The sequence below is a fragment of the Triticum aestivum genome, chromosome 1B (assembly GCF_018294505.1).
Source record: "Triticum aestivum cultivar Chinese Spring chromosome 1B, IWGSC CS RefSeq v2.1, whole genome shotgun sequence".
In the NCBI taxonomy this organism is placed as follows: domain Eukaryota; kingdom Viridiplantae; phylum Streptophyta; class Magnoliopsida; order Poales; family Poaceae; genus Triticum; species Triticum aestivum.
Window position 1 is genome coordinate 295,904,895 of NC_057795.1, and position 16,602 is coordinate 295,921,496.

The 16,602-nt window shown below is 44.6% G+C and overlaps 1 protein-coding gene across 1 annotated transcript; it reads right to left on the reverse strand.

Annotated features, from left to right (window-relative positions):
• Window positions 1-13,196: 13,196 nt before the first annotated feature.
• On the reverse strand, window positions 13,197-15,653 carry LOC123120333 (60S ribosomal protein L23). The gene is made up of 4 exons (XM_044540306.1): window positions 15,489-15,653; window positions 15,103-15,387; window positions 13,541-13,582; window positions 13,197-13,431 (listed from the first exon to the last, which is right to left on the reverse strand). Exons 1-4 carry the CDS (start codon window positions 15,499-15,501, stop codon window positions 13,349-13,351), a joined length of 423 nt encoding a protein of 140 aa, XP_044396241.1. The 5' UTR covers window positions 15,502-15,653; the 3' UTR covers window positions 13,197-13,348.
• Window positions 15,654-16,602: the final 949 nt, after the last annotated feature.

Genomic DNA, 16,602 nt, shown 5'->3' on the forward strand with positions numbered 1-16,602 from the left:
ATATGAGATGTTCCAGGAATTGAAGTTAATATTTCAAGAAAAATACCCGAGTTGAGAGATATGAAGTCTCCAACAAGTTCTATAGCTAAAAGATGGAGGAGAATCGCTCAACTAGTGAGCATGTGCTCAGATTGTCTGGGTACTACAATCGCTTGAATCAAGTGGGAGTTAATCTTCCAGATAAAATAGTGATTGACAGAATTCTCTAGTCACCATCACCAAGTTAGTAGAACTTCATGATGAACTATAATATGCAAGGGATGACGAAAGTGATTCCCAAGCTCTTCGTGATGTTGAAATCAACAAAGGTAGAAATCAAGAAAGAGCATCAAGTGTTGATGATTGACAAGACCACTAGTTTCAATAAAAAGGGCAAAGGGAAAGAAATAGAACTTCAAGCAGAATGGCAAGCAAGTTGTCACTCCCGCGAAGAAGCCCAAAGCTGGACCAAAGCCTGAAACTGAGTGATTATACTGCAAAGGAAATGGTCACTAGAAGCGGAAATGCCTTGAATATTTGGTGGAAAAGAAGGATGGCAAAGTGAAGAAGGGTATATTTGATATACATGTTATTGATGTGTACCTTACTAGTGTTTATAGTAACCCCTGAGTATTTGATACTTGTTCGGTTGCTAAGATTAGTAACTCGAAACAGGAGTTACAGAATAAACATAAACTAGTTGAGGGTGAAGTGACGATGCGTGTTGGAAGTGGTTCCAAGATTGATATGATCGTCATCGCACACTTCCTATACTTTCAGGATTAGTGTTGAACCTAAATAAATGTTATTTGGTGTTTGCGTTGAGCATGAATATGATTTGATCATGTTTATTGCATCAGAGAATAATTGTTGTTCTGTTTAAATGAATAAAACCTTTGATGGTCATACACCCAATGAAAATAGTTTGTTGGATCTCGATCGTAGTGATACACATATTCATAATATTGATGCCAAAAGATGCAAAGTTGATAATGATAGTGCAACTTATTTGTGGCACTGCCGTTTGGGTCATATCGGTGTAAAGCGCGTGAAGAAACTCCATAAAAATGGATTATCGGAATCACTTGGTTATGAATCATTTGATGCTTGCGAACCGTGCCTTTTTGGCAAGATGACTAAAACTCCGTTCTCCGGAACAATGGAACGAGATATTGGCTTATTGGAAAGAATACATATCGATGTATGCAATCCAATGAGTGTTGATGCTCGTGGCAAGTATCGTTATTTTCTGACCTTCACAAAATGATTTGAGGAGATATGGGTATATCTACTTGATGAAACATAAATCTGAAATAGTTGAAAGGTTCAAAGAATTTCAGAGTGAAGTGTAAAAATCATCATAACAAGAAAATAAAGTTTTTGCGATCTGATCGCGGAGACGAATATTTGAGTTACGAGTTTGGTCTTCAATTAAAACAATGTGGAATAGTTTCACAGCTCACGCCACCTGGAACACCACAACATTATGGTGTGTCCGAACATCGTAACCGCACTTTATTGGATATGGTGCGATCTATGATGTCTCTTACTGATTTACCATTAACGTTTTGGGGTTATGCATTAGAGACAGCTGCATTCACGTTAAAAGGGCACCATCTAAATCTGTTGAGACGACACCGTATGAACTATGGTTTAGCAGTAAACCTAAGTTGTCGTTTCTTAAAGCTTGGAGTTGCGATGCTTATATGAAAAAGGTTTTCAACCTGATAAGCTCGAACCCAAATCGGAGAAGTGCGTCTTCATAGAATACCCAAAGGTAACTATTGGGTACACCTTCTATCACAGATCCGAAGGCAAGTTATTCGTTGCTAAGATGGATCCTTTCTAGAGAAGAAGTTTCTCTCGAAAGAAATGAGTGGGAGGAAAGTAGAACTTGATGAGGTAATTGTACCTTCTCCCTTATTGGAAAGTAGTTCATCACAGAAATCAGTTCCAGTGATTACTACACCAATTAGTGAGGAAGTTAATGATGATGATCATGAAACTTCAGATCAAGTTGCTGCCAAACCTTCTAGGTCTTCGAGAGTAAGATCCGCACCAGAGTGGTACGGTAATCATGTTCTGGAAGTCATGTTACTAGACCATGATGAACCTACGAACTATGAGGAAGCGATAATGAGCCCAGATTCCACGAAATGGCTTGAGGCCATAAAATCTGAGATATGATCCATATATGAGAACAAAGTATGGACTTTGATTGACTTGCTCGATGATCAGCAAGCCATGTTAAATAAATGGATCTTCAAGAGGAAGACGGACACTGATAGTAGTGTTACTATCTACTAAGCTCGACTTGTTGCGAAAGGTTTTCAACAAGTTCAAGGTGTTGAATACGATGAGATTTTCTCACTCGTATCGAAGCTTAAGTCTGTCTGAATCATGTTAGCAATTGCCACATTTTATGAAATCTGGCAAATGGATGTCAAAACTGCATTCCTTAATGGTTTTCTTAAAGGAGAGTTGTATATGATACAACCAAAAGTTTTTGTCGATCCGAAAGGTGCTAACAAAATGTGCAAGCTCCAGCGATTCATCAATGGACTGGTGCAAGCATCTCAGAGTTGGAATATACGCTTTGATAAGTTGATCAAAGCATATAGTTTTGTACAGACTTACGGTGAAGCCTGTATTTACAAGAAAGTGAGTGGGAGCACTACAGCATTTCTGATAAGTATATGTGAATGTCATATTGTTGATCGGAAATAATGTAGAATTATTCTGCAAAGCATGAAAGGATACTTGAATAAGAATTTTTCAAAGCAAGACCTCGGTGAAGCTGCTTACACATTGAGCATCAAGATCTATATAGATAGATCAAGACGCTTGATATGATTTTTCAATGAGTACATACCTTGATAAATTTTTGAAATAGGTGAAAATGGAACAGTCAAAGAAGGAGTTCTTGCCTGTGATGCAAAGGTATGAAGTTGAGTAAGACTCAAGACCCGACCATGGCAGAAAATAGAAAGAGAATGAAAAGTCATTCCCTATGCCTCAGTCATAGGTTCTATAAAGTATGCTATGCTGTGAACCAGACCTATTGTATACCTTGCTCTGTATTTGGCGAAGGAATACAATTTTGATCTAATAAGTAGATCACTGGACATGGGTCAAGAATATCCTTAGTGAGGACTAAGGAGATGTTTCTCGATTATGGAGGTGATAAAAGAACCCGTCATAAAAGTTACAACGATGCAAGCTTTTACACCAATCCAGATGACTCTAAGTCTCAATCTGGATACATATTGAAAGTGGGAGCAATTAGCTAGAGTAGCTCCGTGCAGAGCATTGTGGACATAGAATATTTGCGAAATACATACGGCTCTGAATATGACAGACCCGTTGACTAAGCTTCTCTCACGAGCAAAACATGATCATACCTTAGTACTCTTTTGGGTGTTAATCACATAGCGATGTGAACTAGATTATTGACTCTAGTAAACCCTTTGGGTGTTGATCACATGATGATGTGAACTATGGGTATTAATCACATGCAGATGTGAATATTGGTGTTAAATCACATAGCGATGTGAACTAGATTATTGACTCTAGTGCAAGTGGGAGACTGAAGGAAATATGCCCTAGAGGCAATAATAAAGTTATTATTTATTTCCTTATTTTATGATAAATGTTTATTATTCATGCTAGAATTGTATTAACCGGAAACATGATACATGTGTGAATACATAGACAAACATATAGTCACTAGTATGCCTCTACTTGACTAGCTCATTAATCAAAGATGGTTATGTTTCCTAACCATAGACATGTGTTGTCATTTGATTAATGGGATCACATCATTAGGATAATGATGTGATTGACTTGACCCATTCCGTTAGCTTAGCACTTGATCGTTTAGTATGTTGCTATTGCTTTCTTCATGACTTATACATGTTCCTGTAACTATGAGATTATGCAACTCCCGTTTACCGGAGGAACACTTTGGGTACTACCAAACGTCACAACGTAACTGGGTGATTATAAAGGAGTACTACAGGTGTCTCCGAAGGTACATGTTGAGTTGGCGTATTTCGAGATTAGGTTTTGTCACTCCGATTGTCGGAGATATATCTCTGGGCCCTCTCGGTAATGCACATCACTATAAGCCTTGCAAGCAATGTGACCAATGAGTTGGTTACGGGATGATGCATTATGTAACGAGTAAAGAGACTTGCCGGTAACGATATTGAACTAGGTATTGGATACCGACGATCAAATCTCGGGCAAGTAACATACCGATGACAAAGGGAACAATATATGTTGTTATGCGGTTTGACCGATAAAGATCTTCGTAGAATATGTAGGAACCAATATGGGTATCCAGGTTCCGCTATTGGTTATTGACCGAGAATAGTTCTAGGTCATGTCTACATAGTTCTCGAACCCGTAGGGTCCGCACGCTTAACGTTATGATGACAATTATATTATGAGTTTATGAGTTTTGATGTACCGAAGGAGTTTGGAGTCCCGGATGAGATCGGGGACATGACGAGGAGTCTCGAAATGGTCGAGACGTAAAGATCGATATATTGGACGACTATATTCGAAGTTCGGAAAGGTTCCGAGTGATTCGGGTATTTATCGGAGTACCGGAGAGTTACGGGGATTCGCCGGGGAGAAGTATTGGGCCTTATTGGGCCATACGGGAAAGAGAGAGGGGCTGCCTAGGGCAGGCCGCGCCCCCCCCCCCCCCCCCAAGGCCTAGTCCTAATTGGACTAGGGGGAGGGGCCGCACCCCCTCCTTCCTTCCCTTCTCTCTTCCCCTTCCTTCTCTCCTACTCCTACTAGGAAAGGAGGAGTCCTACTCCCGGTGGGAGTAGGACTCCCCCCCTTGGGCGCGCCTCCTCCTCCTTGGCCGGCCCTCCCCTTGCTCCTTTATATACGGGGGCAGGGGGGCACCCCATAACACACAAGTTGATCTATGGATCGTTCCTTAGCCGTGTGCGGTGCCCCCTTCCACCATATTCCACCTCGGTCATATCGTCGCGGAGTTTAGGCGAAGCCCTGCGCTGGTAGAATATCATCATCGTCACCACGCCGTCGTGCTGACGGAACTCATCTCCGGAGCCTTTGCTGGATCGGAGGGCCGGAGATCGTCATCGAGCTGAACGTGTGCTGAACTCGGAGGCCCCGTACGTTCGGTGCTTGGATCGGTCGGATCGTGAAGACGTACGACTACATCAACCGCGTTGTGCTAATGCTTCCGCTTACGGTTTACGAGGGTACGTGGACGAACACTCTCCCCTCTCGTTGCTATAGCATCACCATGATCTTGCGTGTGCGTAGGAAAATTTTTGAAATTACTACGTTCCCCAACATTGGGTGGCATCAGATATGATGCGTGGCAGCTCCACAAACACCCCTGGAGAAATACGAATTCAAATTAGTAAACATGATTTTCTCCCTTCAAATACCTGCTTTACATAGAAAAAGCATTACCCGCCGCGATCTTCCTCGCCTCCTGTATTTCCTGCAGGGCGCCTTGGGCTTCCCCCCGGGCATCACGTGCGGCTTGGTGAGCTTGGGCGAGTTCGGACTCTTTCTCCATTAAACTCTGCTCCAAGGTGTTGCATCTCTTCACAGCCTCTTGAAGCTCTTGTTCAGCTTCAATAACCCTAGCCTTGTGCTTTCACGAAGAGCCTACTCCGCAGCTGCCTTCTTCTCGGCTTCGGCCACATCCTACTTAAGAGCCTCAGTTTCGGCAGTCGCCCCTAGAGCATATCATAATAATATTTTCATCATATTAACTTATTCATTCACGCTAATGCGAACAAGGTTTTTGCATACCTTGGTTATCCTCCAACTGTTTCTTCACTCGGTCGAGTTCTTCTTCGGCCCGCTCCAGGCTCTGCTTCAGTACAGAGAATTCCACAGTATGAGAGGCGGCAGCCGCTACAGACGCCTGCTTACAAAATAAAAAGAGGGAGAGATGTCATAAAGTAAGTCTCCTGCGAACATACATTTTTGATCCTCTGTCTGGTTCCTTATTTCACCAAATAGTGCATTAGGGGCTACTACCTATACAATGACACTCTTTGAAACCTCAGAAAACATACCTCAAAGCCCGTTATAAGGCTGACGCATGCCTCATTCAGTCCACTCTCAGTGGACTGAATTTTCTCAATCACTGCACCCATAAGGGCACAATGTTCATCGACGATGGAGGCGCTCCTCAGCGCTGCTGATAAAGTATCCGGCACCTCTGGTTGGACAGAGGTTGCCGGTGGAACAGGCGCACCCCCTCCAGCCGAGGGGGGTTGCCTTCCTGATTCTGGAGCCGTATCGGTCTCCGGAACTGCGTCCGGCTGGGGGCCGAATTCAAGATGGCCCCCGCTGCCAACATCCATGGGAGTCTTTTCTCCCGTGTATCCGGCCCCTGAAGTTTGACCTTCTAGCGCCGCCTTGACGATCTTTTCCCCCCCTCCTTGGCCTGGGTCCCTCTGGGACGATGCCACGGTGTCACTCACGTGTTTTGGGGAGGGGGCCTTCGGGGGTGTCCTGCTGTCCATAGCGTCCGAGCTCAGTGAATCCTCCGATGAGGATTGTTCGGTGCGGGACCTCGCCGGACTGCAAAAAGTATGCCTTGATGATTAAGACATCATGCCACGGTAAGGCGAGATGCGTAAGCGTGTTCGGATTTTATATACTCACGAGTTCACCAGGGGCTGGGCCCTGGGATCCCACTCTGGGCTGCTGTCGGTAGCGGCGGTGGACTCCTCCAGAAGGGGAGTTTTTCCCTTCTTAGGCGACTCGGCTTCCAAAGATGTGGAGGTCGTCCTTTTCTTTCTTCCCCTCACTGGGGATTGGTCTTCCTCCTCTTCCTCTTCCTCAACCTCTCCGGAGGAAGAGCGGGCATCGGAGTCTTCGGATATTGTGTCTGAAGTGCCACGGCGACGGAGGCTGCCCCTGGTCTTTTTGGCCTCCTTCTCGGCCTTTTTCTTTGGTGCCTTGTAAGGCGCTGGGACCAGCATCTTCGTCAGAAGTGGGCCGGCCGGTTCTTCTGGCAGGGGGGCCAAACAGTAGATCCGCCCTGCCTTCTTCATCCAGCCCTAGGAGAGTTGTGGAAAGCACATCAAGCATTTCCCTCGGGTTATGCGAATAAAACGTATGAATTGCCAACATACAATGACTTACCGAACTTGCAGGGCGGAACAGTTGGTACCCGCGGCCCTTGGCGGAGTCCAACCACGATTTGCCGGACTTAAAGAGCACCTTCCAAATGTCCATGTGCGAGGAGCCAAAGAGATCTAGCAGGATCTGGTGCTTGGTCGGGTCGAATTCCCATAAATTGCAATTCATGTGTTGACAAGGAAGAATCCGGCGAACTAACATCACCTGGACTACATTGACAAGTTTGATATTCTTGTCTTCCATATCCTTGACGCGCGTCTGGAGCACCGACAGTTCGTCGGACAAAGACCAGTTCAGGCCCTTCTTGGGCCAGGACGTAAGCCGCAGGGGGGCTCCGGATTGGAATTCGGGAGCAGCGGCCCATTCCGTGCCGCGCGGCTCAGTGATGTAAAACCACTGCTGCTGCCACTCTTTGACGGAATCATTGAAAGCACCTGTTGGCCATGTGACGTTGGGCATCTTGCTCACCATGGCGCCTCCGCACTCGACGTGCTCGCCGCTCACTACCTTGGGCTTCACATTAATGATCTTCAGCCATAAGCCCAAGTGTGGCAAGATGTGGAGAAAGGCCTCGCACACGATGATGAATGTCAAGATGTTGAGGAAGGAATTGGGGGATAGATCATGAAAATTGATCCCGTAATAATACATGATGCCGCGAACGAATGGGTGGAGGGGAAACCCTAGCCCGCGGACAAAATGAGGGAGGAATACAACCCTCTCGTGGGGTTCCGGAGTAGGGACGATCTGTCCCGCCGTCGGAAGACGGTGGCTGATTTTCTTGGCCGGATACCCGGCCTCCCGAAGCTTTTTGATATCCTTCTCCCGGACAGTAGAGGCCATCCACTTGCCTCCTGCTCCGGATCCGGACATTTTCGGAAGACCTTTGTGGACGGAGAAGATGAAAGCTTGGGCGCTGGAGCTTGAGCGAGGGGGAATGGATGAGCAGAGGAAGAAGAAGGCGTGGGTGAAAGAGGGGAGTCCTTATCTCCTTATAAAGGCAGCAGGGATCCTGCGCCTCCCCACTTGCCCGGTAAACTCGCTTATTCCCCAAGTGCTACATTGATGGCGCGGTTGGGTTACCCACACCCATATTGATGAGAATCCCGAGATAAGGGGACACGATCTCTGCTTCAACAAGATGTGCCAATAAAACCGCCTCGCGATATGTGCGGTAGGAGGTTGGAAAATGGTTCGAATAATGACCGGGCCGTGGCGTGATGTCACGCTGTTAAAGGTTGTCGGCAGATTAGATTTGTGGAATATTGTACTCTCTAGGATGGTATGTGGAATTTGTTTTGCAGAGTCGGACACGATCCTTGTGTTCAAAATCTTCTATGGAGTATTCGGAGAAAGAACCCGCCTTGCAATGCCGAACACAATCTGCGTGTCGGACTCGTCGTCATTCAAGCCTGGTTCACGGGCTACTGACGGAGTCCTGGATTAGGGGGTCCTCGGACAGCCGGACTATATACTTTGGCCGGACTGTTGGACTATGAAGATATAAGATTGAAAACTTGATCCCGTGTCCGGGTGGGACTCTCCTTTGCGTGGAAGGCAAGCTTGGCAATCCGGATATGTAGATCTCATTTTCTGTAACCGACTCTATGTAACCCTGGCCCCCTTCGGTGTCTATATAAACCGGAGGGTTTAGTCCGTAGGACAACAACAATCATAATCATAGGCTAGCTTCTAGGGTTTAGCCTCTATGATCTCGTGGTAGATCAACTCTTGTAATACTCATATCATCAAGATCAATCAAGCAGGAAGTAGGGTATTACCTCTATCGAGAGGGCCCGAACCTGGGTAAACACTGTGCCCCCCGCCTCCTGTTACCATTAGCCTTAGACGCACAGTTCGGGACCCCCTACCCGAGATCCGCCGGTTTTGACACCGACAGGGGGGAGGGCCGGCCCTCCTATGGCGCGCCCTGGAGGAGTCCTACTCCCACCGGGAGTAGGATTCCCCCCCTTCCAAGTAGTAGGAGTAGGAGTCAAGGAAAGGGAAGAGAGAAGAGAAGGAAGGAGGGGGCGCCGCCCCCCCCCCCCCTAGTACAATTCGGACTAGGCCTGGGGGGTGCGGCTTGCCTCTCTCTCTTTCCCTTAAAGCCCGGTAAGACCCATATACACCCCGGCGAATTCCCGTAACTCTCCGGTACTCTGATAAATACCCGAATCATTCGGAACCTTTCCGATGTCCGAATATAGTTGTCCAATATATCAATCTTTACGTCTCGACCATTTCGAGACTCCTCGTCATGTCCCCGTCTCATCCGGGACTCCGAACTACCTTCGGTACATCAAAACACATAACTCACAATATAAATCGTCACCGAACGTTAAGCGTGCGGACCCTACGGGTTTGAGAACTATGTGGACATGATCGAGACACATCTCCGGTCAATAACCAATAGCGGAAGCTGGATGCTCATATTGGCTCCCGCATATTCTACGAAGATCTTTATCGATCAAACCGCATAACAACATACATTGTTCCCTTTGTCATCGGTATGTTACTTGCCCGAGATTCAATCGTCGGTATCTCAATACCTAGTTCAATATCGTTACCGGCAAGTCTCTTTACTCGTTATGTAATGCATCATCCCGCAACTAACTCATTAGTCACATTGCTTGCAAGGCTTATAGTGATGTGCATTACCGAGAGGGCCCAGAGATACCTCTCCGACAATCAGAGTGACAAATCCTAATCTCGAAATATGCCAACTCAACAAGTACCTTCGGTGACACCTGTAGAGCACCTTTATAATCACCCAGTTACGTTGTGATGTTTGGTAGCACACAAAGTGTTCCTCCGGTAAACAGGAGTTGCATAATCTCATAGTCATAGGAACATGTATAAGTCCTGAAGAAAGCAATAGCAACATACTAAACGATCAAGTGCTAAGATAACGGAATGGGTCAAGTCAATCACATCATTCTCCTAATGACGTGATCCCGTTAATCAAATGACAACTCATGTCTATGGTTAGGAAACTTAACCATCTTTGATTAACGAGCTAGTCAAGTAGAGGCATACTAGTGACACTATGTTTGTCTATGTATTCGCACATGTATTATGTTTCCGGTTAATACAATTCTAGCATGAATAATAAACATTTATCATGAAATAAGGAAATAAATAATAACTTTATTATTTCCTCTAGGGCATATTTCCTTCAGAAGAAACCTTGTCTATCCCACCATGGCCATCGCCCACGAAGGACTTGCCTCACTTGGGTAGATCTTCACGAAGTAGGCGATCTCCTTGCCCTTACAAACTCCTTGGTTCAACCCCACAATCTTGACGGAGGCTCCCAAGTGACACCTAACCAATCTAGGAGACACCACTCTCCAAAAGGTAATAGATGGTGTGTTGATGATGAACTCCTTGCTCTTGTACTTCAAATGATAGTCTCCCCAACACTCAACTCTCTCTCACAGATTTGGATATGGTGGAAAGATGATTTGAGTGGAAAGCAACTTGGGGAAGGCTAGAGATCAAGATTCTTGTGGTTGGATTGGAATGTCTTAATCTCAACACATGAGTAGGTGGTTCTCTCTTAGAAAATGAATGCTGGAAGTGTAGGCGCGTTCTGATGGCTCTCTCTCTCCGGATGGAGGAAGGGTGGAGGGGTATATATAGCCTCCACACAAAATCTAACCGTTACACACAATTTACCAAACTCGGTGGGACCGAATAGTGAAACTCGGTCAGACCGATTCAGTTCAAAATGTGAATGTTAGGATTTTCGATGGGACCGGCATGATCAACTCGGTGGGACCGATGCATTAGAGTTAGGGCATAACTTGATCTCAGTGAGACCGATCACATGAACTCGGTGAGATCGGTTTCAGTAATAGGCAAACAGAGAGTTGGTCAAGCAAACTCGGTGGGACCGATCGCTCATCTCGGTTAGACCGAATCGTTACGAAAAGGAAACAGAGAGTTTGCATTGCGAACTCAGTGGTACCGATCGCTCATCTGGGTTAGACTGAAATGTTACGAAAAGGAAACAAAGAGTTTGCAATCACATCTCGGTGAGACCGAGATCCCTATCGGTGAGACCGAACTGATTAGGGTTTCTGGCAGTGGCTATGTCAAGTGAACTCGGTGGCGCCGGATAGATCAAGTCGGTGGGCTGAGTTTGACTTTAGGTTTAGGACAAATGTGGAAATACGAAAATGGTTGCGGGCTTTTGGAGCATATCACTAAGCATTTTGAGCAAGCAAGCCATTAAGCAACACCTCGTCCCCTTTTAATAGTATTGGCTTTTTCTATGGACTCAATGTGATCTTGGATCACTAAAATGAAAATGTAGAGTCTTGAGCTTTTGTCAATATGTGTCCTTAGCATTTTGAGAGGTCCACATTCCTAGTCCATGCCATGCCAATCATTGAACATTCTGAAATGATTATCTTGAAAGAATATTAGTTCAATGAGCTATACATTGTTAAGAATTACCAAAACCACCGAGGGATTAGTTGCACTTTCAGATATTCTTTTTCCCCGCAAAAAAAACTAGAAGAAAACCGTATGCTCAAGCTGACTACATGATTTCCAAAACTAACCAAATGGGTCTAGTAGAAATTGATGAACTCCATTGGTAGAGTAGCCCGGGCAAAACTCCAATTACATGATCATCCGTTGGATGAGAAACAACCAGTTTTAGCTCTTGGTATTGAGCAAACACCTTGTGAGAAAGAGGAAGATGAAATTGGTTGTCATATTGTCTTGCGGCAAGAGTTTATGACAACGAGATAAAAGGTGAGGCCATTGACCGGTAGGGATAATATTACCCCAATTATCCTTCCAAGACATGATGATTTGCATATAGAGCAAGATGCAGTGCCTTTAGAAACCCCCAATTGTTTGAGACTATCCCAAACAAAGTAAACCCAATACATCCATGATACCTTCAGGATGTGCAACACAATGAGATATCTTCATCATCTCAAGGAACCCTATTGTCAATCTTTTAGTAGGATATTGTACACACATTTAATTTGGTCTCTAGGGCACCCCTCTTCGAGGTGTTGTACCTCGTGGGTTTACTCCACGCTTTTGCGGTGGATCGCAATCATCTTCCCATCTAGAGCACAAGGGGGATGTTGAATGCCAAACTAGGGCCGCTTGTATGGCACCACAAGGGTGCACAAGATGTTGTCTATGTTGGTGACCGACACTCTTAACTGGCTCCTGACAAAGGCGAGAGTGGTTAGGGTGCTACAAATAGCCTGCACCTACGGATTTGGTGATCGGTGTCTCGCTCTTTGGAGATGATGTGGTTATCTTTTGCCATCCTTACAGGGCGGAGCTGCTTGCGGTCCGTGCTTATACTTTTTGGTCACATTTTCAAACTACACGCCAAGCTTCACCAAATGCTTGGTGACCCTAATTTGTTATTTGAAGGATGTGGGCCTTGGGGCGACATTGGTGATGGGCGCGAGTTAGCCCCATTCCACATCGAGATTCCACCCTCGACTAGGAAAGCTTTCAGTGGGGCACTAGAGTTCCCACTTGGAAGCCACCTTAATTGGTCAAGTTATTCCTCGTCGCCACGCGACTTGGAAGCCAACTTATGGTTCTTGCAGTCAACAACAAGGTCCTCGAGCAGTTGGAGGGGATCCCCGGCCTCGCCAAGAAGGTGATCATCTTTCGGATCCAATGGATTTGGAGGATATGCAACAATCCTCTCGTCCTTGGCATTGGCTTTGACATGCAATTCTTGCGTAACAAGCAGAGTGTGTTTGTTGCCCCTACAAGGATAATGGAATTTTCCCACACTTTTGGGAGGACATTAGAGACATTAGGGCGCCCTTAACCCCCTGGGCTATGTGGCAATATATCTAATTTCGGAGGGCCGGCTGTCCCAAACCATGATGCACATTCCCACTTATCATGCTCACGATTTTCTTGTCATGCTAACGAATGGATGGATTTGAAAGCTGGGCAACGCATGGAGTATCATTTCATCACAAGTTTAAAGTTAAGACCATTTCTTATTATGTCGGTATCACAACCTTTGGAGCTTGTGAATATAAAGTTCTAGCGAAGAAGCTGATAAGTGATAAAAGAGATCTTTTAACCCACAGAGCAAAAAAGTTAAGAGGTTGAGCCTCATTCGGATAAATATCTGGCAAACAAATAACTCAGGTACATTCATCATCCAGTACCAATCTGAAACTAAGGAAACATATCATTATCCCCAACAAGCTCCTCAGACAATGGCATTTGCTGCGCTAGCGATCCTAGGCCAGAGATCAGCACACTCCTTACCAATGGGTCCTGTGATAGCAGATCCTGCATAATAGAGCGAGGGACAAGTTAACACCTGAGCAGCAGTTCTAGCCTCTCAAGGTCGTATAGAATGCAAAATGGTGGTGACAACAATAAAGTACATCAGTCTTACCTTTCATCTCACCCTTCGGATTCACAATCACCCCAGCATTATCTGCAAACAATGTATCATCGCGGTTAAGTTGACAGATTCTGTAATTTGAGAAAAACATACAGGATATGGTACAGGAATACACTGAATAATATCCTATATGACATGCACATAGATGGTGCACATCACGCAACTTGAAAAGACATTGCAGTATCTATACCACTATATAGTGTACCAATATCAACTCATACAGGCCGTTGGATATTTGCAATCAAACGGTTCACGTTCAATAACTGTAGCAAGGAAACTACGTGGCCACATATACACCATTTGATAGGGCAATCTAACGGCCCACAGTAGTGGGATTCGCGGTGCTGGGGCGTCCTGCGTTGCCAGCCTGCCCGTACGCGTGAAGATTCCTCTCACTGATATCTAGAAAATTCTGGCGTGCTCCCGAGCCCTACAGTACTCTAGCAAGTAGACTAGAATTGACCAGACACATTCGAGTGGACAGCTACTTAGGAAAAAAAATGACGATTGATGGGAGAGAGAGAGAGAGAGAAATTGCATGCGCCAGATTAGTGAATGGTAAGTAAGCAGAAGCTTAATACTATGTGTTAGGCTGTACTTTCTCTTATAAATTCATTTTAGATATATTATGACATGACTTTTCTGTTGTTTCTACCAATAATTTATTTGTGTAAAATCCTAATTGATTAGACAAACCTACCGTTGTCAATGTAAGCATGTAGGTGTACCATATTATGCCTGAAAAATGAAGTTAATAAATATTGGCAATCGGACTACTTGCACCAACACACAACATTTCATAATAATTCTAAAATCTACACGTGCATGGCACGTGCCATTTACTAGTACATAATAATGTATGAGATATGGTTCTCAATTCACTATGAACATCCAAAAGAAACTAAAAGCGTAAAAAATAAATTACATGATTCAAGTATGTACAAACTATAAATTCTTATAAAGAGAGCATAAATAACCAGCATACTGCAAGTCCTGGAGTTTCATTGCAGCAGTGCTGCTACATAAAGCGATAGAATACAACACCATGTTCCAGATGGAGGAATTCCGGTGATGATTATTATATTCTTCAAAGGAAAAATCCTAACACCTAGAAGTTCGCTCCAGATATTGTTGGAGGACCTCATTGTCCATCGTCCCCAAAGTACCTTTGATGTTATGCAGAACAGAACAACAAATGTAATCCGGACAGATCTTTGACATGGAGGAATTTTGGCAACAGCATACTCCTAAAACGTCAGGCACTCTAATTATACTTCCTTCTTAACTCTATAAAGAACAGTGACAACGGCATAAAAGAAATGAGCAGTATGAAGGTGTGATTTAAGACAATTTTCTCGCAGCATTCAGAAGGCATGCATCGTTTGCTAAAGAATCCAAGAGTCTCCATACCCTATCATCGTCTCTGGTGTTTCTTCACGGCGTCAACTGTTTTACCGTGGATCTAGGTGAGTCGTGCGGAAGTACAAGCATCCAGATCTTCTAATAAGAGCTAATCTAGGATCTCATCAAACAAGACTGGGAAGCACCGTTACCTTCGAAGTACATGAAGACACCGTCCTTTCGGCGCCATGGCTTGCGCTGGCGCACGATGACCGCCGGCATGACCTTCTTCCTGAGGTCGGGCTTCCCCTTCTTGACGGTGGCCATGACCATGTCGCCGACGCAGGCCGACGGCAGGCGGTTGAGCCTTCCCTTGATGCCCTTCACGGAGATGATGTACAGGTTCTTGGCGCCCGTGTTGTCGGCGCAGTTCACCGTCGCTGCCACCGGCAGACCAAGCGACATCCGGAACTTGTTCCCCGCCGATCCTCCCCTCCCTGCACGATTTTCCACCAAGTGCGTGTTAGGCTAGATTAACGAAATACACGAAAGGAGGCAGGAGCATCCGAAGAGGGCGGAGAGAGGCGGCTGCACGCACCGCGCTTCGACATGGCGGCGTCCCCTGCGGCGCTTGCTCCGAGCGGCGGCGCGAAGAGTAAGTGTATCGATTAGGGTTTCGCGGCTTGGGTTGCTTATATTGATGAGTGAGGTAGGTGGACCTCGTCCTTGGGCTCTAGGGAACTAGTTAGGGCCATACGCTAGTTGCTCTTCTGGGCCGAGTATGCACGGCACGAGGGTATGAGTACTCCTTCACTATGGGAGCGCCTATATGGCGACCTACGCGCTGCGGAAGACCCGCTCCCCCTTCGCGCACTGCTGGGCCGGCCCATGTGCCGGCTGGGACGCCGCCTTGTTTTTTTTTTGTTTTTTCCTCTCTTTTTTCAGTAATTTGGGATATCAAAAAGTTCTAAAATTTCAGAAAAACTTGCTAATTTTAATAAAACAATCACGATTTTGAAACGTATTCATGATTAGAGAAAAATGCTCAGTAATTCAAAAACTGTTCACGAATTTGTAAAAGATGTCCACAAACTCACAAAATGTTCATGATTTTGAAAATAATCATGATTCAAAAAAATGTTCATCAATTCAAAAAAGGTTTGTGGATTTGAAAAAAATGTTCATGATTCAAAAAAAATGCTCGCTAATTTGAAAAATGTTCATGAATTTCAAAAAAGTATTTACTAATTTAAAAAATGTTCGTAAATTTGAAAAGAGTTCACGATAAAAAAAGTTTGCTAATTCAATAAATATTCACGAATTTGAGAAAAATGTTCACGATTCAAAAAAAATGTCACTAATTCGATAAATGTTCATCAATTTGAAAAAAATGTTCGTGATTCAAGAAAATGTTCGCTAATTTGAAAAACATTCACAAATTTGAAAAGAAATGTCCACGATTCAAAACAAATGTTCGCTAATTCAAAAAATGTTCACGAATTTGAAAAAAATGTTCATCATTCAAAAAAATGTTCACTGATTCAAAATGTTCACTAATTTGGAAACAAATGTACAAGATTTTGAAAATGTAGTCTATAATTTGAAAATGTCCATTATTTAGAAAAACTGTTCATGAATTCAAAAACATGTTCATGACTTAAGAGAATGTTCACAAATTTCTAGAAAATGTTCAAGAATTTAAGAAAATGTTC

Bases quoted from the DNA above. Each gene is read 5' to 3' on its own strand.
- LOC123120333 (XM_044540306.1), bottom strand. The intron at 13,583-15,102 runs GTAACGGTGCTT...CATTGTTTGCAG, and splicing joins TGTCTTCATGTACTTCGAAG to ATAATGCTGGGGTGATTGTG. The intron at 13,432-13,540 runs GTAAGACTGATG...TCTATTATGCAG, and splicing joins TCCGAAGGGTGAGATGAAAG to GATCTGCTATCACAGGACCC.